The 27,890-nt window shown below is 31.6% G+C and overlaps 1 protein-coding gene across 8 annotated transcripts in view; it reads right to left on the bottom strand.

Annotated features, from left to right (window-relative positions):
• LOC127709049 (serine/arginine-rich splicing factor 7-like) overlaps positions 1–27,890 on the bottom strand; it is a 74,517-nt gene that overhangs the window by 25,936 nt on the left and 20,691 nt on the right. The window contains exons 9-10 of one of the 8 annotated variants that reach the window (XR_007985474.1): positions 27,549–27,808; positions 15,726–15,861 (exon numbers count right to left, since the gene is read on the bottom strand). The exons of 4 other annotated variants lie outside the window; for them this stretch is intronic. Coding sequence is in view for 1 of the 4 variants with exons in the window: in XM_052214376.1 (XP_052070336.1) it covers positions 15,723–15,861 (139 nt within the window). In the remaining 3 variants the exon portion in view is untranslated. Of the gene's footprint in view, positions 1–14,254; positions 15,862–27,548; positions 27,809–27,890 lie in introns of those variants that run through there. 3 more of the 8 variants (XR_007985475.1, XR_007985473.1, XM_052214376.1) reach the window with 3 other exon arrangements.

Below are 27,890 nucleotides of genomic sequence, written 5' to 3'. Positions count from 1 at the left end.
CCTTATAGTCCTTCCATATACCGAATATACAAGACCTATTGCTTATAGTATCTGAGATATGGACTTGACCACCAAAACTTAACCTTGTTCACTGATCCATGAAATGAGGTCGAGGTCAAGTGAAAACTGTCTGACGGGCATGAGGACCTTGTAAGGTACGCACATACCAAATATAGTTATCCTATTACTTATAATAAGAGAGAATTAAACGTAACAAAAAATCTGAACTTTTTTTTCAAGTAGTCACTGAACCATGAAAATGAGGTCAAGGACATTGGACATGTGACTGACGGAAACTTCGTAACATGAGGCATCTATATACAAAGTATGAAGCATCCAGGTCTTCTAGCTTCTAAAATATAAAGCTTTTAAAAAGTTAGCTAACGCCGCCGCCGCCGTCGGATCACTATCCCTATGTCGAGCTTTCTGCGACAAAAGTCGCAGGCTCGACAAAAATGATACAGCCGTCTACAGAAGGTTTCAACTGGAATTCATTTGTTTGGGACAGATGGAGATGGACGGAGTCTGATGGACTGAAAACAAAGCAATGATTATGTGATTTTGAAATTGTTTTTGATAGCATAAAAATTAAACTAACTGAAAAGATGTAATATATCACATAAACAGCTCTTTTGTTGCTGTTCTTCAACTTGACAATGTTGGACGACAACAGTTAGATACTGTTTTTGGTAAATGGTAACTAGAGGCTCTCAAGAGCCTGTGTCGCTCACCTGTATCTACTGTGGTTTTGGAAATCATGTAAAATAATGTTAAAATCATATAGATACCCTAATAATGATGGAGGTCAAGTTTGGTTTAATTTGGCCCAGTAGTTAAATTAAAAGCAGAAGATTTTTGAAAAGATTTACAAAATTACCAATAAATTGCAGAAAATAACTTTAAAGGTCAACAACTCCAATAAGATGTCAATTGCAAATTGGTCATGTTAACTTATTTGTAGATCTTTCTTTGCTTGATATTTTTTCTGTTTACAGTATATCTCAATCTATAATGATATTCAAGATAATTAACAAAAAATAAAAAATAAATTCCTCCGCACCAAAATTTATTTCACCCAGAGTCTGTATAATGCTGAAAATGCCTTTAAATTTTTTTATGGATCACCCTTCAAAAAAAAATTTGGGCAGGGGTTCCCCTGACCCTGACTAACCCGTCAGGTCTGGGGGGCATTCACCCAATATAAGTATACTGAAAGAAAAGATACAATAATGGTTTATAGAAAAAGTAACACTGAATAATTCTGATAATGGAACATCAAGGAGAAATTATTAGAACCTCCCACCCCCACCCACCCCCTGAAAATATTGCACCCCCTGGAAAAAAAACAAGTCATCCCATTGTAGTCTTACAATAGTAACTAAAGACCCCCTATCATTATTTAAATTAGTTTTCAAGTTGTGACCATTTGAAATTGTTTTTTTACATTTTCCCCCGTAGACTTCTATAGTTAACCCCTATGTTCTATTTTTACCAATGGGGACCATGTTGGGTGTAGGGCAGGGTCATCAGATACATTTTTCAATCAAGATACTCTAATAATAACTGTGGCTAAGTTTAATTCCATTTGGCCAAGTAGATTAAGAGGAGAAGACTTTTGTCAAAGATTAAAAAGATTTACGAAAAATACTGAAAAATTGACCTTAAAGGGCAATAACTCCTTAAGGGGTCAATTGACAATTTTTGTCATCTTGACCTGTTGAACATTTTAACCCTGTTAGATTTGTTCTAAATGCTTTAGTTTCAGAGATATAAGCCAAAAACTGCATTTTACCTCTATGTTCTATTTTTAGCCATGGCAGCCATCTTGGTAGGTGGGTGCGGTCATCGGATACATTTTTTAAACCAGATACCCTAAGGTAGAAATACACAGTTTGGAAAAAAACTTAAAATTGACACTCATAATTTTTAATCACCCTCTTTCCTTTCCTTTCTAACAAATAAGGCTTAATATTTGTGTTATGCATGTGTATATTTATGGAAAGAGCATCTTCCATAGATTTGATTTCAAATAGTCATAATGGTGAAAAATAGTCTCATATTGGTGTAACCATGGCAACAATCTGCATTTATTTGATACAAAATATTGCAAAAAGGGGGGTGAAAATGTCACAAAAGTCTCCAAATATTGGTCCAAAGAAAAATTTCAATCATTTTGGTCATGGTGAATTTTTTAAATATGAAAGTTTTTGTACAATAAAATTGATTTTTAGATAGATGAAGAATAATATAGCCTTCCAAGTGGGTTTATATGAACATCTAGATTGTTTTTAGCATGTTTTATAGGCCATTTTTCTGTTTGACAGTCCATATTTTTTCCCATCCGTACCGCCCATAGGCCCAGAAATTATTGAAGTGTTTTCCAACAAAGATTTGACCCTCGATCTTTTCAATTCAATTTCATGGAAAAACGAGCAGAAATGCATATGATTTTTTTTTTGACCTCTTGATAGATAAATGTCTATGGTTTCAGGAAAGGTATCACTCTAATTGATTGAAATTTTCCTTTGGACCAAATTTTTGAGACTTTTGTGACATTTTCACCCCCCTTTTTGCAATATTTTGTATCAAATAAATGCAGATTGTTGCCATGGTTACACCAAAAAGAGATTATTTTTCACCATTATGACTATTGGAAATCAAATCTATGGAAGATGCTCTTTCCATAAATATACACATGCATAACACAAATATTAAGCCTTATTTGTTAGAAAGGAAGGGAAAGAGGGTGATCAAAAATTATGAGTGTCAATTGTAAGTTTATTTCCTAACTGTGTATTGCTACCTTATGGCATTTGAGAAAGTACAGAATTGCTTTTTTTTTTAGAAAAATCATACAACAAATCTATTGATGTTTAGATTATAGATACAATTCTGAGGGAGAAAAATCTTTTAGTATGACAGTATATTTTAATTTTGTTGTTAATTGTCCTTAGCAACCAATATAGACATTTTGACACAAAGACTTGGTTCGGTCATAAATTGATACTTTATTGGCTACCCCTTGGAAAAGAAAGAATAAGCGTTATGTAGCAACCTCAATATGGAACGCTTTTTATTTTTTCATGCGAATAAATCAAATTTATATTTTTAGCAAGTATAATGTTACAATTTAGCATGAATTAAGTCTGAATTTGTCCCTGCTGTTAGAAATTGATTCAGTATTTGCCAAATTTTAACTAAGGCTTTGGTATGCTAATAAACAAAAAAATTGACATTCTAGAGCTTTAAAATAGCTTTAATTTGTAAAATCTGTCTACTGTTAAGGTTAATTTAAGTTTTTAAACAAGAAAAGACAAGCACAAAGGGTATAGCTTTAGAAATTTAATTAAAAAATTAGAATTTACACTTTGACATGGCATGTTTCTTCAAATCACTATTTTGTTGCATTTCAGTGGCAACTGCTAACCTTCATAAAATATTTATTTATGAACCAATTTTCAAAACTAGCAGGCCAATTTGCTCGTTTTAGCTAGCAGAACACAGAAATTCTTTAAAAGTGGAAATTGAAAAAAAAATGTTTAACCTTAATTTCCACTTTTAAAGAATTTCTGTGTTCTGCTAGCTAAAACGAGCAAATTGGCCTGCTAGTTTTGAAAATTGGTTCATAAATAAATATTTTATGAAGGTTAGCAGTTGCCACTGAAATGCAACAAAATAGTGATTTGAAGAAACATGCCATGTCAAAGTGTAAATTCTAATTTTTTAATTAAATTTCTAAAGCTATACCCTTTGTGCTTGTCTTTTCTTGTTTAAAAACTTAAATTAACCTTAACAGTAGACAGATTTTACAAATTAAAGCTATTTTAAAGCTCTAGAATGTCAATTTTGTTGTGTATTAGCATACCAAAGCCTTAGTTAAAATTTGGCAAATACTGAATCAATTTCTAACAGCAGGGACAAATTCAGACTTAATTCATGCTAAATTGTAACATTATACTTGCTAAAAATATAAATTTGATTTATTCGCATGAAAAAATAAAAAGCATTCCATATTGAGGTTGCTACATAACGCTTATTCTTTCTTTTCCAAGGGGTAGCCAATAAAGTATCAATTTATGACCGAACCAAGTCTTTGTGTCAAAATGTCTATATTGGTTGCTAAGGACAATTAACAACAAAATTAACATATACTGTCATACTAAAAGATTTTTCTCCCTCAGAATTGTATCTATAATCTAAACATCAATAGATTTGTTGTATGATTTTTCTAAAAAAAAAAGCAATTCTGTACTTTCTCAAATGCCATAAGGTAGCAATACACAGTTAGGAAATAAACTTACAATTGACACTCATAATTTTTGATCACCCTCTTTCCCTTCCTTCCTAACAAATAAGGCTTAATATTTGTGTTATGCATGTGTATATTTATGGAAAGAGCATCTTCCATAGATTTGATTTCCAATAGTCATAACGGTGAAAAATAATCTCTTTTTGGTGTAACCATGGCAACAATCTGCATTTATTTGATACAAAATATTGCAAAAAGGGGGGTGAAAATGTCACAAAAGTCTCAAAAATTTGGTCCAAAGGAAAATTTCAATCAATTAGAGTGATACCTTTCCTGAAACCATAGACATTTATCTATCAAGAGGTCCAAAAAAAATCATATGCATTTCTGCTCGTTTTTCCATGAAATTGAATTGAAAAGATCGAGGGTCAAATCTTTGTTTGAAAACACTTCAATAATTTCTGGGCCTATGGGCGGTACGGATGGGAAAAAATATGGACTGTCAAACAGAAAAATGGCCTATAAAACATGCTAAAAACAATCTAGATGTTCATATAAACCCACTTGGAAGGCTATATTATTCTTCATCTATCTAAAAATCAATTTTATTGTACAAAAACTTTCATATTTAAAAAATTCACATTGACCAAAATGCGAAACTAAATTTCTAACTGTGTATTGCTACCATAAGGTTAAACATTTTTTTTTCAATTTCCACTTTTAAAGAATTTCTGTGTTCTGCTAGCTAAAACGAGCAAATTGGCCTGCTAGTTTTGAAAATTGGTTCAAAAAATAAATATTTTATGAAGGTTAGCAGCTGCCACTGAAATGCAACAAAATAGTGATTTGAAGAAACATGCCATGTCAAAGTGTAAATTCTAATTTTTTAATTAAATTTCTAAAGCTATACCCTTTGTGCTTGTCTTTTCTTGTTTAAAAACTTAAATTAACCTTAACAGTAGACAGATTTTATAAATTAAAGCTATTTTAAAGCTCTAGAACGTCAATTTTGTTGTGTATTAGCATACCAAAGCCTTAGTTAAAATTTGGCAAATACTGAATCAATTTCTAACAGCAGGGACAAATTCAGACTTAATTCATGCTAAATTGTAACATTATACTTGCTAAAAATATAAATTTGATTTATTCGCATGAAAAAATAAAAAGCGTTCCATATTGAGGTTGCTACATAACGCTTATTCTTTCTTTTCCAAGGGGTAGCCAATAAAGTATCAATTTATGACCGAACCAAGTCTTTGTGTCAAAATGTCTATATTGGTTGCTAAGGACAATTAACAACAAAATTAACATATACTGTCATACTAAAAGATTTTTCTCCCTCAGAATTGTATCTATAATCTAAACATCAATAGATTTGTTGTATGATTTTTCTTAAAAAAAAAAGCAATTCTGTACTTTCTCAAATGCCATAAGGTAGCAATACACAGTTAGGAAATAAACTTACAATTGACACTCATAATTTTTGATCACCCTCTTTCCCTTCCTTTCTAACAAATAAGGCTTAATATTTGTGTTATGCATGTGTATATTTATAGAAAGAGCATCTTCCATAGATTTGATTTCCAATAGTCATAATGGTGAAAAATAATCTCTTTTTGGTGTAACCATGGCAACAATCTGCATTTATTTGATACAAAATATTGCAAAAAGGGGGGTGAAAATGTCACAAAAGTCTCAAAAATTTGGTCCAAAGGAAAATTTCAATCAATTAGAGTGATACCTTTCCTGAAACCATAGACATTTATCTATCAAGAGGTCCAAAAAAAATCATATGCATTTCTGCTTGTTTACCATGAAATTGAAATGAAAAGATCGAGGGTCAAATCTTTGTTGAAAAACACTACAATAATTTCTGGGCCTATGGGCAGTATGGATGGGAAAATACTGACTGTCAAACAGAAAAATGGCTATAAAACATGCTAAAAACAATCTAGATGTTCATATAAACCCACTTCGAAGACTATATGATTCTTCATCTATCTAAAAATCAATTTTATTGTACAAAAACTTTCATATTTAAAAAATTCACCATGGCCAAAATGCGAAACTAAACTTCTAACTGTGTATTGCTACCTAAGGATGATTTAGGCTAAGTATGGTTTAACTTAGGCCAGTAATTTCAGGAGAAGATTTTTGTAAAAGATTACAAAAATTTACAAAAAATTGTGAAAAATTTACTTTTTAGGGCAATAACTCCTAAAGGGGTCAATTGACAAGCATGTTGACTTATTTGTAGATATTATTTTGCTGAACATTTTTGCTGTTTACAGTTTATCTCTATCTATTATAATATTCAAGATAATAACCAAAAACTGCAAAATTTCCTTAAAATTACCAATTCAGGGGCAGCAACCCAACAACAGGTTGTCTGATTTGTCTGAAAATTTCAGGGCAGATAGATCTTAACCTGATGAACACTTTTACCCCAGTCAGATTCGCTCTAAATGCTTTAGTTTCCGAGATATAAGCCAAAAACTGCATTTTACCCCTATGTTCTATTTTTAGCCACGGCGGCCATCTTGATTGGTGGCTGGGTCATCGGATACATTTTTTAAACTAGATACCCTAAGGATGTATTTAGGCCAAGTTTGGTTTAATTTGGCCCAGTGGTTTCACAGGAGAAGATTTTTGTAAAAGTTACCGACGACGACGACGGACAACAGACGAGAAAAGCTTACTTGACCCTTTGGGTCAGGTAAGCTAAACAAGAGGCTCTCAAGAGCCTGAATCGCTCACCTGTATTTCAGGGGAGAAGATTTTTAAATGTTAGCAAACTTAATGAACAAATTGTGTAAAATTGTCTTTAAAGGGCAATAACTCCTTAAGGGGTCAATTGACAATTTTGGTCATATTAACTTTTTTGTAGATCTTACTTTGCTGAACATTATTGCTGCTTACAGTTTATATATATCTATAATAATATTCAAAATAATAACAAAAAACTGCAAAATTTTGTTAAAACTACCAATTCGGTGGCAGCAACCCAACAATGGGTTGTTCGATTCGTCTGATAATTTCAGGGCAGATAGATCTTGACCAATTAAACAGTTTTACCCCTGTCACATTTGCTCTAAATCATTTAGTTTTTGAGATAAAAGCCAAAAACTGCATTTGACCCTTATGTTCTATTTTTAGCCATGACGGCCATGTTTGTCGATGGATACAAACTTCGGATACAATTTATAAACAAGATACCCTAAGGAACATTTAGTTAAAGTTTGAAGGTAATTGGCCCAGTAGTTTCAGAGAAGATTTTTAAATGTTGGCAAACTTGATGAACAAATTGTGTAATATTGTCTTTAAAGGGCAATAACTCCTTAAGGGGTCAATTGACAATTATGGCCATTTAACTTTTTTGTAGATCTTACTTTGCTGAACATTATTGCTGCTTACAGTTTATATATATCTATAATAATATTCAAAATAATAACAAATAAAATCGCAGCTTGATACGACCGCAGAGGTCGAACCCTGAACAGTTGGGGCAAGTATGGACACAACATTCAAGCTTGATACAGCTCTGAATTTGGATTGTGATTAAATATTTGACACAGCATAGGTTTCTGACACAGAATGAATGTGGTCTAAGAACTTAAAAATTTTAAATTGGACATTCACCTTTTATGGTCCAATATCCAAAATCTAAATACATGGTTAGATTCAGCATATCAAAGAACCCCAAGAATTCAATTTTTGATGAAATCAAACAAAGTTTAATTTTGGACCCTTTTGATCTCAATGTGGACAAAGTTGATAACGGGGCCCAAAAATCAAAAATCTAAATACATGGTTAGATTCAGCATATCAAAGAACCCCATATATTCAATTTTTGTTGAAATCAAACAAAGTTTAATTTTGGACCCCGATTTGAACCAACTTGAAAACTGGGCCCATAATCAAAAATCTAAATACATGTTTAGATTCAGCATATCAAAGAACCCTAAAAATTCAATTTTTGTTAAAATCAAACTTAGTTTAATTTTGGACCCTTTGGACGTTTATGTAGACCAATTTGAAAACGGAACCAAAAATTAAGAATCTAAATACACGGTTAGATTCGGCATATCTAAGAACCCCAATAATTCAATTTTTGATGAAATCAAACAAAGTTAAATTTTGGTCCTTTGGACCTCAATGTGGACCAATTTAAAAATGGGGCCCAAAATCCAAAAACTTAATACACGGTTAGATTCAGCATATTAAAGAACCCCAAGAATTCAAGAATAAAACCCCATTGAAATTGATCAAGAAATAAGCAATTTATAGGAAGTATCTTCTTTTGCACAATACTGTGCAATTGAATATTTCTTGCTATTGCGCAATACTGTTCAATTGACAATTTCTTGCTATTGCGCAATATTGTGCTATTGGATATTTCTTGCTATTGCGCAATACTGTGCAATTGAAGATTTCTTGCTATTGCGCAATACTGTGCAATTGAAGATTTCTTGCTATTGTGCAATACTGTGCAATTGAAAATTTCTTGCTATTGTACAATACTTATTATATAATAATTTACACATCCTGTTTGGTGTGTATCTCCTACCATATCATTATTATTTGCTTTTAAATATAAATAATCAGAAATAACCAACTTAAAATGGAAAATTTTAAAAGAAAGGAAAAAAAGAAAAAAAAAGAAAAAAAAAAAAATCCCCCCCCCCCAAATTTTTTGAACCCCCTTATGATTCATCACCCCCAAACTCAATCCCAACCTTTCCTTCGTGGTATGGTACCTTGCAGTACAATTTCAGAGAGATCCATACACTTGAACACAAGTTATTGTCTGGAAACTAGAAAAATGCTTATTTTTGGCCCCTTTTTGGCCCCCAATTCCTAAACGTTTCGGGCAATTACCCCCAAACTCAATTCCAGCTTTCCCTTTGTGATATGGAACCTTGTAGTACAATTTCGAAAATATCCAAACACTTACACACAAGTTATTGTCATGAAACTAGAAAAATGCTTGTTTTTTGCCCCTTTTTTTGGCCCCTAATTCCTAAAATTTTGAGGCAATTACCCCCAAAATCAATTACAGCCTTCCCTTTGTGATATGGAACCTTGTGGTACAATGTCAGAGAGATCCATACACTTACACACAAGTTATTGTCTGGAAGTTACAAAAATGCTTATTTTTGGCCCCTTTTTGGCCCCTAATCCCTTAACTGTTGGTACTATAACCCCCAAAATCAATCCCAACCTTCCTTTCGTGGTATTGAACCTTATGGTAAAATTTCATGGAGATCCATTCTCTTAAACTAAAGTTAGAGTGCGAAAACCAATGTGTTTTCGGACGACGACGACGACGCCAACGTCATACCAATATACGACCAAAAAATTTTCAATTTTTGCGGTCGTATAAAAACTGCAAAATTTTGTTAAAACTACCAATTCGGTGGCTGCAACCCAACAAGTTGTTGGATTCGTCTGAAAATTTCAGAGCTGATAGATCTTGACCAATTGAACAATTTTACCCCATGTCAGATTTGCTCTAAAAGCTTTAGTTTTTGAGATATAAGCCAAAAACTGCATTTTACCCCTATGTTCTATTTTTAGCCATGGCGGCCATGTTTGTCGATGGATCAAAACTTTGGATACAATTTATAAACTAAATACCCTAAGAAACATTTAGTTAAAGTTTGAAGGTAATTGGCCCAGTAGTTTCAGAGAAGAAGATTTTTAAATGTTAGCAAACTTGATGAACAAATTGTGTAAAATTGTCTTTAAAGGGCAATAACTCCTTAAGGAGTCAATTGACAATTTTGGTCATATTAACTTTTTTGTAGATCTTACTTTGCTGAACATTATTGCTGCTTACAGTTTATATATATCTATAATAATATTCAAAATAATAACAAAAAACTGCAAAATTTTGTTAAAACTACCAATTCGGTGGCAGCAACCCAACAATGGGTTGTTCGATTCGTCTGAAAATTTCAGAGTTGATAGATCTTGACCAATTGAACAATTTTACCCCATGTCAGATTTGCTCTAAAAGCTTTAGTTTTTGAGATATAAGCCAAAAACTGCATTTTACCCCTATGTTCTATTTTTAGCCATGGTGGCCATGTTTGTCGATGGATAAAAATTTCGGATACAATTTATAAACTTAATATCCTAAGGAACATTCAGTTAAAGTTTGAAGGTATTTGGCCCAGTAGTTTCAGAGGAGAAGATTTTTGAAATAGTTTACGACGACAGACGACGGACGCCAAGTGATGGCATAAGCTCACATGGGGCCCTTTGGGCCCCGGTGAGCTAAAAAGGAGAAACAAAAACTAACAGATAATTTTTAATTGTCACCTGTTTACAAACAACATAAATTAAAATGTCAATCACTAAATATCTCAATCTTCACTAATATATATCTGAATGCAAAAATCATATTTTAACTATTTACTACATGTAAGCATGTATTCCTTAATCTTAAATTGCTCCGACTTCTGACGGGGTAATGGGTGAATAAAAAGTACATATTCGTGGGCAAAAATTTAATAAGGAAATAAATGGTGTATCATTTATCTGCTTGACAAAGAATCTTTTAGAATTTATTATCAGAAACTTGTTGCCCAAAGTTAGGGTCATCTATTTTCAAGTTTCCTATATGGACTGCGTTGTGATGTTCCGTGGTCCCAGCAAAACAAAACAAAACAAAAACCGTCAGATGTTAGAGCAATCTAGAACTAATTATACCCATTACCAAAACTACCCTTTTCTTAATGTTTATCTAAATTAAGTTTGTTTTGTGTTTGCAACCCCAAACAATAAAATAATTACTGGTATGAAATATACAAACTATAAATATAAACAACCACAATGCAACAGCATACATTTAAATCAATTTATTAATGTTCATTCTAAGTTATAATCAAGCTGTGAGAATTTCTAATTATGTGTGAATTATTTCCGCTAATCCAAATTTTTACATTATTTGTAAATATCTCACCAGAGAAGTCCTACAAATCAATAGATCTCATCTGTCAACAATACGTCTACGATCTTTCTGTTTTCATTTTATTTTATTCTTACCATGTACATGTAGCATTTCAGCCATAGTGTTTTGATCTTTGAACAAACCCAAAATGCTCTTGGCAAAAGGATAAAATATCATGGTTGACAATTCAAACTTAAAAAATTATGTTCATAAACTATCATTTATTATACCCGAATAGTAGAAATTGCTTTCTAAAATATTGTTTTACTAGATGATGTGACTTGTTCTCAAAAAGGGATTCTCTTCAAGAAACTGCTAATTAAACATCAATATAAAACTAAACCTGAGTCAATCAAACATACTGTCAAAAATGGTCTGAAATTTTTTATTTTACAAAAACATAAGATGTGCTGGTGATATAGTAAACTCTATAATTTGAACCTAAATGAGTGAGACATTTAAAAAAAATCTACAAATGCACGATATGTAGGTCATAATGACCTAGTTTTCGCAAAATCGTTTTATACAAAACATGAGGATTGCAGCAGTGAAATATCATTGGTTTTTTCCTTATTTTGTAAGATACTTACTTAGGAACAATACTTAACCAAAGTCACTGAAATGTAAAATACCTGTAGTAGGGATTCATTTTGCTCAGCTGTGATGTAATATACATTAAAATTGACAATGTGAAATAAGGTTGCTCTACCAAAATGGATTTCTATCGACTGGATAAATGAAAAGCTAAACAAGTCACTAAAAGGTGACATAACTCTTTCAGAAAAGAACTGTTTATTTGGAAGTTAATTGTAAAATATTATTAATTTACATTACATGTATCAACAATTTTTTTCTTTCAGAAAAATGATTCTAACAGAAAATAAAATGCTTCGCTGGGCGCAGCTTGATACGACCGCAGAGGTCGAACCCTGAACAGTTGGGGCAAGTATGGACACAACATTCAAGTTTGATACAGCTCTGAATTTGGATTGTGATTAAATATTTGACACAGCATAGGTTTCTGACACAGAAAGAATGTGGTCTAAGAACTTCAATTTTTTTAATTTACCTATTATGGTCTAATGTCCAAAATCAAAATACATGGTTAGATTCAGCATATCAAAGAACCCCATATATTCAATTTTTGTTGAAATCAAACAAAGTTTAATTTTGGACCCCAACTTGGACAAACTTGAAAACTGGTCCCATAATCAAAAATCTAAACACATGTTTAGATTCAGCATATCAAAGTACCCCAAGAATTCAATTTTTGTTAAAATCAAACTAAGTTTAATTTTGGACCCTTTGGACCTTAATGTAGACCAATTTAAAAAACGGGACCCAAAATTAAAAATCTAAATACACGATTAGATTTGGCATATCAAAGAACCCCAATAATTAAATTTTTGATGAAATCAAACAAAGTTTAATTTTGGACCCTTTTGACCTCAATATGAACCAATTTGATAGCGGGCCCACAAATAAAAAATCTAAATACATGGTAAGATTCAGCATATCAAAGAACCCCATATATTCAATTTTTGTTGAAATCAAACAAAATTTAATTTTGGACCCCAATTTGGACCAACTTGAAAACTGGGCCAAAAATCTAAAATCTAAATACATGTTTAGATTCAGCATATCAAAGAACCCCATATATTCAATTTTTGTTGAAATCAAACAAAGTTTAATTTTGGACCCCAACTTGGACCAACTTGAAAACTGGGCCCATAATCAAAAATCTAACCACATGTTTAGATTCAGCATATCAAAGAACCCCAAGAATGACATTTTTGTTAAAATCAAACAAAGTTTAATTTTGGACCCTTTGGACCTTAATGTAGACCAATTTAAAAACGGGACCCAAAATTAAAAATCTAAATACACGGTTAGATTTGGCATATCAAAGTACCCCAATAATTCAATTTTTGATGAAATCAAACAAAGTTTAATTTTGGACCCTTTTGACCTCAATATGAACCAATTTGATAGCGGGTCCACAAATAAAAAATCTAAATACATGGTTAGATTCAGCATATCAAAGAACCCCAAGAATTCAATTTTTGATGAAATCAAACAAAGTTTAATTTTGGACCCTTTTGACCTCAATGTGGACAAAGTTGATAACGGGGCCCAAAAATCAAAAATCTAAATACATGGTTAGATTCAGCATATCAAAGAACCCCATATATTCAATTTTTGTTGAAATCAAACAAAGTTTAATTTTGGACCCCGATTTGGACCAACTTGAAAACTGGGCCCATAATCAAAAATCTAAATACATGTTTAGATTCAGCATATCAAAGTACCCTAAAAATTCAATTTTTGTTAAAATCAAACTAAGTTTAATTTTGGACCCTTTGGACCTTAATGTAGACCAATTTAAAAACGGAACCAAAAATTAAGAATCTAAATACACGGTTAGATTCGGCATATCAAAGAACCCCAATAATTCAATTTTTGATGAAATCAAACAAAGTTAAATTTTGGACCCTTTGGACCTCAATGTGGACCAATTTAAAAACGGGGCCCAATATCCAAAAACTTAATACACGGTTAGATTCAGCATATTAAAGAACCCCAAGAATTCAAGAATAAAACCCCATTGAAATTGATCAAGAAATAAGCAATTTATACGAAGTTTCTTCTTTTGCACAATACTGTGCAATTGAATATTTCTTGCTATTGTGCAATACTGTACAATTGACAATTTCTTGCTATTGCGCAATATTGTGCTATTGGATATTTCTTGCTATTGCGCAATACTGTGCAATTGAAGATTTCTTGCTATTGCGCAATACTGTGCAATTGAAGATTTCTTGCAATTGTGCAATACTGTGCAATTGAAAATTTCTTGCTATTGCACAATACTTATTATATAATAATTTACACATCCTGTTTGGTGTGTATCTCCTACCATATCATTATTATTTGCTTTAAATATTAATCAGAAATAACCAACTTAAAATGGAAAATTTTAAAAGAAAAAAAAAAGGAAAAAAAGAAAAAAAAAAATCCCCCCCCCCCCCCCAATTTTTTGAACCCCCTTATGATTCATCACCCCCAAACTAGATCCCAGCCTTCCCTTTGTGGTATGGTACCTTGCAGTACAATTTCAGAGAAATCCATACACTTGAACACAAGTCATTGTCTGGAAACTAGAAAAATGCTTATTTTTGGCCCCTTTTTGGCCCCCAATTCCTAAACGTTTCGGGCAATTACCCCCAAACTCAATTCCAGCTTTCCCTTTGTGATATGGAACCTTGTAGTACAATTTCAGAAATATCCAAACACTTACACACAAGTTATTGTCATGAAACTAGAAAAATGCTTGTTTTTTGCCCCTTTTTTTGCCCCTAATTCCTAAAATTTTGAGGCAATTACCCCCAAAATCAATTACAGCCTTCCCTTTGTGATATGGAACCTTGTGGTACAATGTCAGAGAGATCCATACACTTACACACAAGTTATTGTCTGGAAGTTACAAAAATGCTTATTTTTGGCCCCTTTTTGGCCCCTAATTCCTTAACTGTTGGTACCATAACACCCAAAATCAATCCCCACCTTCCTTTCGTGGTATTGAACCTTATGGTAAAATTTCATGGAGATCCATTCACTTAAACTAAAGTTAGAGTGCGAAAACCAATGTGTCTTCGGACGACGACGACGACGACGACGCCAACGTCATACCAATATACGACCAAAAAATTTTCAATTTTTGCGGTCGTATAAAAATAACTACTGGTAATAAGGCACCAAAGCATGAAACTTAATAATTGGGAACTAAAAATGTTGTAGGAACTATTAAAATTATACTTTTACTGATTTATGATTAATTAATTTACAAATATTAGTTTCTTTGAAAGCAACTCGAAAATGAAACTTTTCAAAACCAGATAAAGTAAATCATCTTTCAACTGTAAGGGGCATAACTTTTTTCTTTTTTGGGACAATAAACCCATTTGTTTTCTTTTTTCAATACCTGCATCACTTAAACAAAGCACACAAAACATTACACCGGTAAGGTTTTAGATAATGTATCACAGATCTTGTTGTATGCATATAACGATATCTTACATGATAAAACAGTCTTCCTTTACGAGGTTTTTAAGAACCATATTATAGAGCTTTATAAAGTGATTTTGTTTTTCTAATATATATATATTTTTTTTGTTACAAACAATAGATACTATGTGAGAAAAGCTCACACTGGCCAAAAAGGCCCAGGTCTGAGGAACTAAAACTTACAAAATACAAATCTTTACCCCCTCAATTAATTATACAATAAATGTTAATTACTTACAAAATTCAATAATCATCTTCTGTGTTTAAAATGCATATTCAGTGATGTTTTTTTAAGACTTAACAGTAACATAAAATAAATAAATTTTAAATTGTAAAATTTATATAACAAAATACTAAATATAATTGTCTTCTGCATAACTGCACATAGAACTCTTGTATATAATTCTTTCTGTCATCTTTTGATTCTGTCCTGCTTATCACAATCTATAATAACTATGTCTCCCCATTGGCATCATTATCATCTGGTTTTTCACCAATGTCTGGGTCTGTACTATCCATGGCAAGGGATGTGTCTGTGGCATGCGAAGCATCTGTTACATGCGATGTATCAACATGGTCTTCAGAAACAGACCTGAAAAAATCCAGCATTCTTTACAATCAATTTAAAAAGACGATAAATATGATAGTTGGATTTACGAGTTAATGTGTAGTACACTTCTGTCTCCTAAAAGAATTTAAAGTTTACTATAGATAGAAGATAGAAGAAAGCAGATAGATAAATGATACCAACTTTCAGGTACATGTCCTTACAGGTACATGTCCTGTATTTTCAAGTGAAAGTACCATAACCACAGCAAATCAAATGTGAAAAATTAAACTTTGTTTTATAATCATCATTAAATATTTAGGTTTTTGAAATAAGTAGGACTATTTGTGGTTGTGTAAATGATTATTTTGTTCTGAAAATTGATGCCACAATCATTGTGTGCAGTTTTTTTTTAATTTTAAATGCAAATAATGTCATATTTCATATCAACTAACAATCACTTGTTGCTTATTGGTTTTTGAATAAATAGTAAAAGAAAGCATGGTAAGAGCCAAATTCACAAAAAAATGTAAAATTATAAATTTCAAATTTAAATTAATTCTGATTTAAAATGAAAACAATAATTTAATATGGCTATTGCAAGGACATCTTTGCCAATTATGATCATCTCTTATGTCTTCAACAGTACAAATCAGATGCCAACATAGACTTCTATGACTAAGGTCAGAATGCATTCTTGCTGTTGTGCACAGATTCAGACAGTTTTTTCTAATGTATATCCTTATTTCAACTTGCTTTACATTCACATGTGAGAAGTGGTCATAATGAAAAAAAGGCTTATGTCTATTTTTCCTCCGGAAAAGTTCGTAACAAGTTTTCATATTTGACCAAAACTGGTCCTTGAGATCATTATAAACAGCAATTTTATTTTAAATAAATGGGGAATGTGTCCATGGGACACAGATGATGCCCCCGCTTGCATATAATGTTATAAAGGAACATAACTCAGGAACTGTAAAAGAGATGCTACCCAAATTTGTACTTGATCTGAGTTTTATGGTGATAAGCATTGTTTATAAGTTTCATAACATTTGGTTGAGGCAAACTTAAAAAAGAGAACGGAAACGAAAAATTCAGCAATTTTTCCATTTGTAAAGGGGCATAACTCTAGAATGGTAAAAGTGATGCCACCAAAATTCAAACTTGATCTGTGTTTTGTGGTAATAAGCATTGTGTATAAGATTCATAACATTTGGTTGAGGCAAACCTAAGTTAGAGAACGGAAACGAAAAATTCAGCAATTTTTCCATTTGTAAAGGGGCATAACTCTAGAACGGTAAAAGTGACGCCAACAAAATTCGAACTTGACCTGTGTTTTGTGGTAATTAGCATTGTGCATAAGTTTCATAACATTTGGTCGAGGCAAACTAAAGTTAGAGAACAGAAACGAATATTTCAGCAATTTTTCCATTTGTAAAGGGACATAACTCTAGAACGGTAACAGTGACGCCACCAAAATTCATACCTGATTTGTGTTTTGTGGTAATAAACATTGTGTATAAGTTTCATAACATTTGGTTGAGGCAAACTAAAGTTAGAGAACGGAAACGAAAAATTCAGCAATTTTTCAATTTGTAAAGGGGCATAACTCTAGAACGGTAAAAGTGATGCCACCAAAATTCAAACTTGATTTGTGTTTTGTAGTAATAAGCATTGTCTATAAGTTTCATAACATTTGGTTGAGGCAAACTAAAGTTAGAGAACGGAAACGAAAATTTCAGCAATTTTTCCATTTGTAAAGGGGCATAACTCTAGAACAGTAAAAGTGACGCCACCAAAATTCAAACTCGATCTGTGTTTTGTGGTAAGCATTGTCTATAAGTTTCATTACATTTGGTTGAGGCAAACTAAAGTTAGAGAATGGAAACGAAAAATTCAGCAATTTTTCCATTTGTAAAGGGGCATAACTTTAGAATGGTACAAGTGATGCCACCAAAATTCAAACTTGATCTGTGTTTTGTGCTAATAAGCATTGTGTATAAATTTCATAACATTTGGTTGAGGCAAACTTAAGTTAGAGAACGGAAACCAATTTTGGGACGTACGTACGTACAGACGGACAAGGGTAAAACTTAATGCCCCCTCCGCTACGGCAGGGCCATAAAAATTTGAATCATATCAACACATGTAGTTACAACAACTATATCGTGCCATTATAGAAATTGTTGAAAAGATTGAGTTTAATCTGCAGATAAGGTTTCAGAAAATTATCTGTTTTGACTAATCAGAATTTCCTTTTAAAAAATGATTAATATAAAGCTACAGCCTAACATGCAAACAAAAACAAAATACAATGCCAAAACTAAACAGTAAAAAAGATATATTTCAATAATGTTAAATGTATAGTTTATATGGTCATGGTAATATTGATAGGTATGAAAAAAAAAAAAGAAAAATTTAGATTTTAATGAAGTTCACATTTAAATTCCGTGGACTAGACTATGAAATATGATACTACATGTACCAGTATGACTACTTTACAGAATAAACAAGTTTGACCTGTAACTATCAGTACTTGTGACATCAAACTGTTCATGGAAACATTACTAACATTGAAAATGTGAAGTGTTGGGCAATCAGATTTGAGACAAAAACCTAATATGAAATATCAAAAATAATCGGAGGTGAATAACTGACTTGTAATCAAATATTATGGAAAGCAACTAGTCTGCTTAACCCTAACTATGCAAGATCTGTAACATTACTGCCTTTCCCCAAATTTCCAATTAGGCTCTCCATACTTTTTGAGGTTACCTGTTTGATATTGATTTTAATATGCAAGCATGAACCACCAAACTAAGGGTATTTATTGTTATGTGCATCAAGTTTAAGGTGTAGTTTGAGCCCAAATTTGAACTCTGAAAGTTGAAATCTGAAAAAATTATGGAGGGGTGAGCTTCCCTTCTTTATCTGGCCAAAGCAGTAGAGGTATGGAACTTCCAAAAAAACAGTGTAAACCAGCAGGAAAATTACTGTACTACTAATCATGTTTATAACTTAAAATACATTTTTGAATGACTATTTCAGATTGCAGGTCCAAATGAAACAAATTTGGGGAGACAGGATTTTTGGTCAAAATGGCCACCTTTAAACAGGGATGTATTCCTACAAAGGTTAAGGTTGGAGAATTCCTTTTGTTCAGAAGCTTTATGAAACTGACAATAATCTTAAATTTAGGCTGACCTACAAATCTGTAAATGTAATATTCAAGCAAAACATTTGAACACTATAATAATGTAAATTACCCCACAAAACAGCTAATACCACTGAAAGTATATTAAACTACTTTTAACAATATTCTTTTCTAAGCTAAAATATTAGTATACAATCTAAATTCTTTTACTAACTGTACAACAAGCTACATGTATACAGCCAAACTTTATCATCGTCTCTTCATTTAGTTATAGGAACTCAAAAATCTTTTTTCTATCCAGTAAATTAAGAAACTTTTGTGATGTTTTTTTTTTATATTGTGAAAAATACTACACAGAAGTAAGATTGTATTTACTTTTAGAAAGATGCATTTTTTTTCATGAGTGTGTAGGGACTTTGTGTCATGAATGAATACACTGTACTTTTTCCTTTCCTTTTAAAGTTCAAAATATGGTCTGAATTTTATCTAAATTTTCAAGTATATAAGAAACAGTAAATACGGATAACATTATGTCAGATCATAATAAAGATTTACTGTAGATCTACTCATGCATATTTCCATAAAGCACTAAACATACCATCACAACTAGTATAAAACAAAATCACAAGGTTTGATAAGAAAAAAATTACATACATGAAGGAATACTTTATATTTTAAGCTAATACATAGTATTCAGTGTTCCTCAAAATATTGCCAGTTTATTTGGCTAGTAGATCTGTTACTTCCTTGTTCAATAGATTGCATCTGAATCTGTCCTCTCCAGGAAACTAGGATATCACACAGAAGAACTTCTATCCATATTCCACTGACTTTTAAAACAAGCTTAGGTTTGTCCAGCTTTCCATGAAGTACACTGTTCACCTAGGATACTTTCCATGAAGTATACTGTTAACCCTAGATACTTTTTATGAAGTATACTGTTAACCTAGGATACTTTTCATGAAGTATACTGTTAACCTAGGATACTTTCCATGAAGTATACTGTTAACCTAGGATACTTTCCATGAAGTATATTGTTAACCTAGGATACTTTCCATGAAGTATAGTGTTAACCTAGGATACTTTTCATGAAGTATACTGTTAACCTAGGATACTTTCCATGAAGTATACTGTTAACCTAGGATACTTTCCATGAAGTATACTGTTAACCTAGGATACTTTCCATGAAGTATAGTGTTAACCTAGGATACATACCATGAAGTATACTGTTAACCTAGGATACTTTCCATGAAGTATACTGTTAACCTAGGATACATACCATGAAGTATACTGTTAACCTAGGCTAGTATAAAATTGATTCTACTTTAAATGAGAGCTACATTTGAAATGTTCATACATAACTTAACAACTTTAATTTATATTTGTTAATCCAAGGTTAGATTGGTGCAACTGCCGACAGGTTTTTATCCAATAAAGATGTTTTAAAAATTATTCTGAAATTAACAGTTCACCAAAAATTAGTAAGAAATACAAGATCACATTGTTTTGTTTTTAGATATCTATAAAACAAATAAATGGGAATTGTGGACACAGATGATGCCCCGACTTGCATGTAACATTATAAACGAATTTAACTCAAGAACGGTAAAATTGACGCTACCCAAATTCGTATTTGATCTGAGTTTTGTGGTAATGAGCATTGTGTATAAGTTTCATAACATTTGTTTGAGGCAAACTTAAGTAAGAGAATGGAAACCAATTTCGGGACGTACAGACGGACAGACGTACAGACGAACAAGGGTAAAACTTAATGCCCCCTCCGCTAAGGCGGAAGAATGAAAAGTGCAAAAAGCTTCATAATGAACACAGGACAGATAAATGGAGGCAAACACATTTAAATGATGTTTGTCAAAATTAATGTTACATGGATAATGTGGTTTATAAAATCCATCTTTTAATCATATTGTACTTAAAACTTAAAAGATTGGTTAAAAGTATATAATTATTATTCTTTCAACTGCTCCAAATAAAAAAAATAATTTCTACTGCAATAAAACAGATCATTTTCACTTTTATTCAATTAAACAAAATCTGTTATACCTTCATTGTCTTTCTTTGAATTCAAAGTCTTAGCCATTTCAGCAAAAGTGTAAGGCATATCATGTCTAGTTATTTTTATTTAGTACATGTACCATTGTAAATGTTATATATGGACAACATAATCTAACCACAGTTAATTGAAGTATATGTACACATGAAGAAATAGCTCTATTTGTTTATTGAACATCAACTGTATATCCCCAAGAACACCACTAAGTTTTCCTCCTTTAACATATACTGATATGTCAACTTCCATGTCATACAGGGTGGTTCTTTACCGGTACACATGCACTGAGTTTAAATGTAATAATCTTTTATTAGTTCTTTCTGCTAAGTCATGTCATGTCTTTTGAATATTTCTGTGTCCATCTTCCATTCTTAGTGTAAAAATTTCCATCAAATCATATTTCAGAATTTCTGACACCTTTCTACCTATATGTATATAGTCATATGTTAGTCCTTTATTATTGTCAAGAAACGATTTAAAAAAATCATAAAGGTTTCCAAAAAACCCTAAGCTTCTGAAAACCTGTGTCTTGCCTGCAATTGCTCTGATAGTGTAAAAGTGTAATGATGACTGTAAAAAGTGAGTCCATTTATCGGTAAAATACAGAATCTAAAAAAAAAAATCAATCTTTTTCCTTAGATGCTATTTCTTGATCTTGAAGATTAGGTTCTTTCCAAGTTCCATAACAATCTATGAAGGTTTAAAAATTATCATGTCAAAAAAATTGAATCCCAGACTATCTGTTAATGTTAGACAAGAGGCTGTCTAGTGACAGCAAACCGGATTTTCCTGCAGAGGTCGAACCCTGAACAGTTGTGCAAGTATGGACACAACATTTAAGCTTAAAACAGCTCTGAATTTGGATTGTGATTGAATATTTAAAATAGATTATTATCTAATTAATAATGAAAATGATATGTGCAAATCTGAACCCCCAAACAGGATCATGTAAAAATTAAACATTAACACACACAACAAAAAAACTGCTTCGCTGAGCGCAGCTGGATACACCCGCAGAGGTCCAACCCTGAACAGTTGGGGCAAAAATGGACGCAATATTCAAGCTTGATACAGGTCTGAATTTGGATTGTAATTAAATATTTGATATATTATAGGTTTCTGAATAAATGTAGTCAAAGAACTTGAAATTGGTTATATGAAAGATTTCTTGCTGTTGTGCAATACACTGTGCTGTTGCGTAATACTTAGTAAATCTGTTGTCAGACTATAAACAAAAATCTTATAACTCAGAAACATAAAATCGAAATTTAAAAAAATCAAAAGGGAGCTTACAAAAATAGATATAAACAATTTACAAAGTTTCATAAATAAATGTGGATAGTGTCCACATGTGGACACAGATGATGCCCCCGCTTGCATATCATATAGTTATAAAGGGACATAACTGAAGAACGGTAAAAGTGATGCTACCCAAATTTGAACTTGATCGGAGTTTTGTGGTAATAAGCATTGTGTGTAAGTCTCATAACATTTGGTTGAGGCTAACTAAAGTAGAGAACAGAAACTAAAAATTCAGCAATTTTATTATTTGTAAACACGCATAACTCTAGAAAGGTTGTGTATAAGTTTTATAACATTTGGTTGAGACAAACTAAAGTTAGAGAATGGAATATAAAACTTCAGCAATTTTTATGTTAATAAGGGGCATAACTCAAGTAGGGTAAAAGTGTTGCTATCAAATTTCGTACTTAATCTGTATTATGTAGTAATAAGCATTGTGTATAAGTTTCATAACATTTGGTTGAGGCAAACTAAAGTTAGAAAACGGAAACAAAAAATTTGTACTTGATCTTAGTTTTGTGGTAATGAATATTGTGTATTGTATAGGTTTCATAATGTTTGGTTGGGGCAAACTTAAGTTACAGAATGGAAACTAAAAATTTTGCAATCTTTCGATTTATAAAGGGGCATAACTCAATAATGATTAAAGTGACACTACCCAAATTCAACTTGATCTGTGTTTTATCAGTGGAAGTCAAAATTTAACATTGCATTATATAAAGCATTGATTGTAGTTGATTCAACTATAATCATGGACAAAGGAAGATAACCCCAATTTTAATAAAATTACTTGATATTTAGAAGAAAATAAAAATTTTGCAATTTTTCCATTTCTAAAGGGGCTTAACTCTAGAATGGTTAAAGTGACGCCACCAAAATTCAAACTTGATCTGTGTTATGTGGTAATAAGCATTGTGTATAAGTTTCATAACATTTGCTTGAGGCAAACTTAAGTTAGAGATTGGAAACGAAAAATTCAGCATTTTTTCCATTTGTAAAGGGGCATAACTCTAGAACTGTAAAAGTGACACCACCAAAATTCAAACTGGATCTGTGTTTTGTGGTAATAAGCATTGTGTATAAGTTTCATAATATTTGGTTGAGGCAAACTAAAGTTAGAGAACGGAAATGATAAATTCAGCAATTTTCCATTTGTAAAGGGGCATAACTCTAGAACAGTAAAAGTGACGCCACCAAAATTCAAACTTGATCTGTGTTTTGTGGTAATAAGCATTGTGTTTAAGTTTCATAACATTTGGTTGAGGCAAACTAAAGTTAGAGAACGGAAACCAATTTTGGGACGTACGTTCGTACGTACGTACGTACAGACGGACAAGGGTAAAACTTAATGCCCCTCTGCTACGGCGAGGCATAAAAATGCTGAAAGCATTTTTGAGTTATTGTCGAAAAACTGGAAAATCCCCCTTTTTGTAATGAATAAAACCCCATAAATCGAAAATGTACAGTCTGAAATTTATAAAAATCAAAAGGGAGCTCATGTCGATAGAAATAAACAATTCACCAAAGTTTCTTGCAAATTGGTGAAATTGTTTTTGAGTTATTGTCTGAAAACTGGAAAATTACCCCTTTTTTAATGAATAAAACCCTAAGACTTGGAAACGGTAAATCCGAAATTTATAAAAAATGAAAGGGAGCTCACGTCAATAGATTTAAACAATTCACAAAAGTTTCATGCAAATTGGTAAAATTGTTTTTGAGTTATTGTCCGAAAACTGGAAAATCCCCCCTTTTTTAATGAATAAAACCCCAAAACTCGGAAACTGAAAATCCTAAATTTATAAAAAACAAAAGGGAGCTCAGGCCAATAGATATGTACATTTCACAAAAAAGTTTCATGCAAATTGTTGAAATTGTTTTTGAGTTTTTTTTCCGAAAACTGGAAAATCCCCCTTTTTTTAATGAATAAAACCCCAAAACTCGGAAATGGTATTTCTGAAATTTATAAAAAACAAAAGGAAGCTCACGTAAATAGATATAAACAATTCACCAAAGTTTCATGCATATTGGTTAAAGCGCTTTTGAATTAATGTCCGACATGTTGACGACGGACGGACAGACGGTCAACGGTATACCATAATACGTCCCATAAACGGGCGTATAAAAATAAAATACCACATAACAACTGTGACATCTACCTTCATAACACACATGACTTAAAAAAAATAGTTATAAAGAAATTTTGACAACTTATGACTAAAATTAATTGAACAGAATCCATATAATTAATGTTATCATTACCGGTTCATGGAACAAGTTTGAGTTATTTCCCTTTGAACGGAAATTGTTTAACTAATAAAGCATACGTAGTTCTCTAAAATTAGATATGATTCAACCAATAAAATTAGATATGATGTAACACGATGTATATCTATTTTCAAATTATAATCAAATATAATTAATAGTTCCAAATATTTTTCTTCAATTGTTACAAACTAATATATAGATCTGCAAATTTTCTATCAATGACAACTTTATCTACACAATGTAATGTGATGAAATATATCCTTTAATAAAAATAGATTATTATCTAATTAAAGGAGTTCACTTCATAAAAAAAAAATTAAATATATAGCATTCAGAAAATTAATTTATACAGTATAACAAACAAACCTACCACAAAATTCTTCAAACAATTTACCAAAGAAAAAAAAAAAAATCCAAAATGTCATTTATCATTAATACAATGTCTTTTAAAAATCCTTTAAAAAATAAGTTATTTCCCTTTGAACAGAAATATAGTAATCATTAAGTATTTCACCAAAATTGAATTCTTGGGAAAGGGCTATAACTCAACAAGAAAAGCTAAAATCGTGAAAATTTAACTCGACCTTCATTAAGCCACAGGAAACAACATATCTAAAATTGAAAAAAAATCGTCAAAGCATTTTCATGTTAATGAAAGGGACACTGTTTGGCAGCCGCCCGCCCGCCCGCCATACATTACCAAATTAATAACCTTTTTTTTTTTAAATCCGGTTAAAAACTAAGTGCATCTATCAGAAAAATACTGAAAATGAAAAAAAATATATTTTCCTTTTGCTTCAGACATCTCTTATTCATAAAAAAGCTTCTGCCAAAGTTTCATAAAATTCTATGAAGGTTTGACAAAGTAATTGAAGACTAACAAACTGTAAAAATGCTAAGTTCATTTATCAGTAAAATATTTCAAAATGAAAATAAATATTTCAAAATTTTGCTCTGGATACTGTCTGTTGGTCATAAACAAGCTTCTGTCCAAATTTCATAAAATTCTGAGGTTTGACAAAGTTATTAAATGACGGGAACAAAAATTTAACCTTAGACTGAATCTTAATGTTAACTGTGAAAAAAGTCCTTTTATCAGTAAAATACGAAAAAAATTCGTAAGGGTTCCGCGGAACCCAGTGTCTCGCCTACTTTTGCTGTTAATCGCAGGCTCAACAAAAATGAGAAAAAAAATTAATAAAATTTTCCTCTCTATACTATCTTTTGATTGTAAGTAGCTTCTGTCCAAGTTTGGTAAAAATCCAGGATAATTTATGAATCTAATAAATGTTTTAAAAACTTAAACTGCAGAATGTATGTAATGTTGACTGGAAGAAAAACTAAGTCCATTTATAAGTAAAATACTGAAAAAATGGAACAAAATTTTATCAAAATTTCCTTTTAGATACTAGCTTTTGATCATAAACAAGCTTCTGTCCAAGTGTGGTACAAATCCAGGATAGTTTAAGAAAGTTGTTAAAATTTTAAAAACTTTAACCACAGAGTGAATGTTATGTTAACTGGCAGAAAAACTAAGTCCACTTATAAGTAAAATACGGAAAAAATGGAATTTTTTTTTTACAAAATTTACTTCTGGATACTATCTTATGACCATAAACAAGCTTCTTTCCAAGTTTGGTAGAAATCCAGGATAGTTTAAGAAAGTTGTTAAAATTTTAAAAACTTTAACCACAGAGTGAATGTAATGTTAACTGGCAGAAAAACTAAGTCCATTTATAAGTAAAATTTGGAAAAAAAGGAATTTTTTTTTTCACAAAATTTACTTTTGAATATAATCTTATGATCATAAACAAGCTTCTGTCCAAGTTTGGTAGAAATCCAGGATAGTTTAAGAAAGTTATTAAAATTTCAAAAACTTTAACCACAGAGTGAATATTTGTGGACGCCGCCGACGACGCCGACGGAATGTAGGATCGCTATGTCTCGCTTTTTCGACAAAAGTCGAAGGCTCGACAAAAATGAAAAGAAATACTTTAAATTTTGCTCTGGATACTGTCTCTTGGTAATGAACAATCTTCGATCCAATTTTATAAATTTCCATGAAGGTTTGACAGAGTTATTGATGTCTAAAAAAAATTTAACAACAGACTGAACCTAAATGTTGACAACGCTGACGACGAAATCTAGGATTGCTATGTCTCGCTTTCACGACATAAATGTTGTAGGCTCGACAAAATGTATAAATATGCTTACACTTAAAATAAAGGTGAAATTGTAGCATAATTAGCGTTTTTAAAGGGTAATAATATGCAGACAACAATTGTCTTTTTTTAATGCATAAATAAAACAAAATAAACTGCTTTAAAAAATCTACTTAAAGTATTGTATGCCTATTTAATCTTAGTTAATTTCACACAGTCCAAAATCATTTTTACAACAACAAAACATACGGAACAAAACATCAGTGAATAAATACTGACTATAAACAACAAAAGCAAACATGAAAATCTAACTGCCAACTTTTATCTTAATATGTGTTAAAATACATGTATCTTCTGGAAAAAGTAGACTACAAAAAAATAAAAATCAATATTCTTTCTGACTGTTCAATACCATAAAAGATTGTTGTTATTAAACAGATTACCTTTATAAATATATTGGAAATTTTCTTACATTCAAATACAAGAAACTTCAACACAAAGAAAATTTTCTGTACACTAGACTTACAAAATTAAGTAATATCAGCATATTTTCAGCATCAAAATATTGACTTGTAATTTAAGATCATATGTATTATTAAAATATTTCAATACTGATCAGTAATTATCAACCTAAATAGGAGAAAATGTGCCAAGCAAAAGAAGAAGGTGCAAAAGGCAAAAGTTGACATATAGATTTCCATTTAGTAAATGAAGGGTATTCTAGCCAGAAAAAAAAATGTTAGTAAAAACATTGTTAGTTTCTCCGACCAGTGCTACTCACATGGATAATATAAGTAAAGAAATCTTCTGAGATTTGGCTTTTTACTATCAGCATGAGTAGTGTGGTTGTGGTGGTATTGAGTATGTTTTTGAGATAGTGGGTTATCTCCCCTTGGTCTCTGACATGAGTTTTAGTTCCTGATAGTGAGTTATCTCCCCCTTGGTCTCTGACATGAGTTATTGATCCTGAGTAGCTGCCATTGAGTTTGTAACTGAGTAGTAGTTAATCATGTGGGCGAGTTCATACTCCTTGGAGCAAAGCTAAATGTTGATAGACCAGTTATAACACACATGTCACAATATAGTACTAATAATGTCTTATGTGTAAACAAAATTTTTATTT

The sequence above is a fragment of the Mytilus californianus genome, unplaced genomic scaffold, assembly GCF_021869535.1.
Source record: "Mytilus californianus isolate M0D057914Y unplaced genomic scaffold, xbMytCali1.0.p SCAF_7, whole genome shotgun sequence".
In the NCBI taxonomy this organism is placed as follows: Eukaryota; Metazoa; Mollusca; class Bivalvia; order Mytilida; family Mytilidae; genus Mytilus; species Mytilus californianus.
The sequence above is the reverse complement of the archived record's forward strand: the minus strand, read 5'-3'. Positions and strand labels throughout refer to the sequence as shown.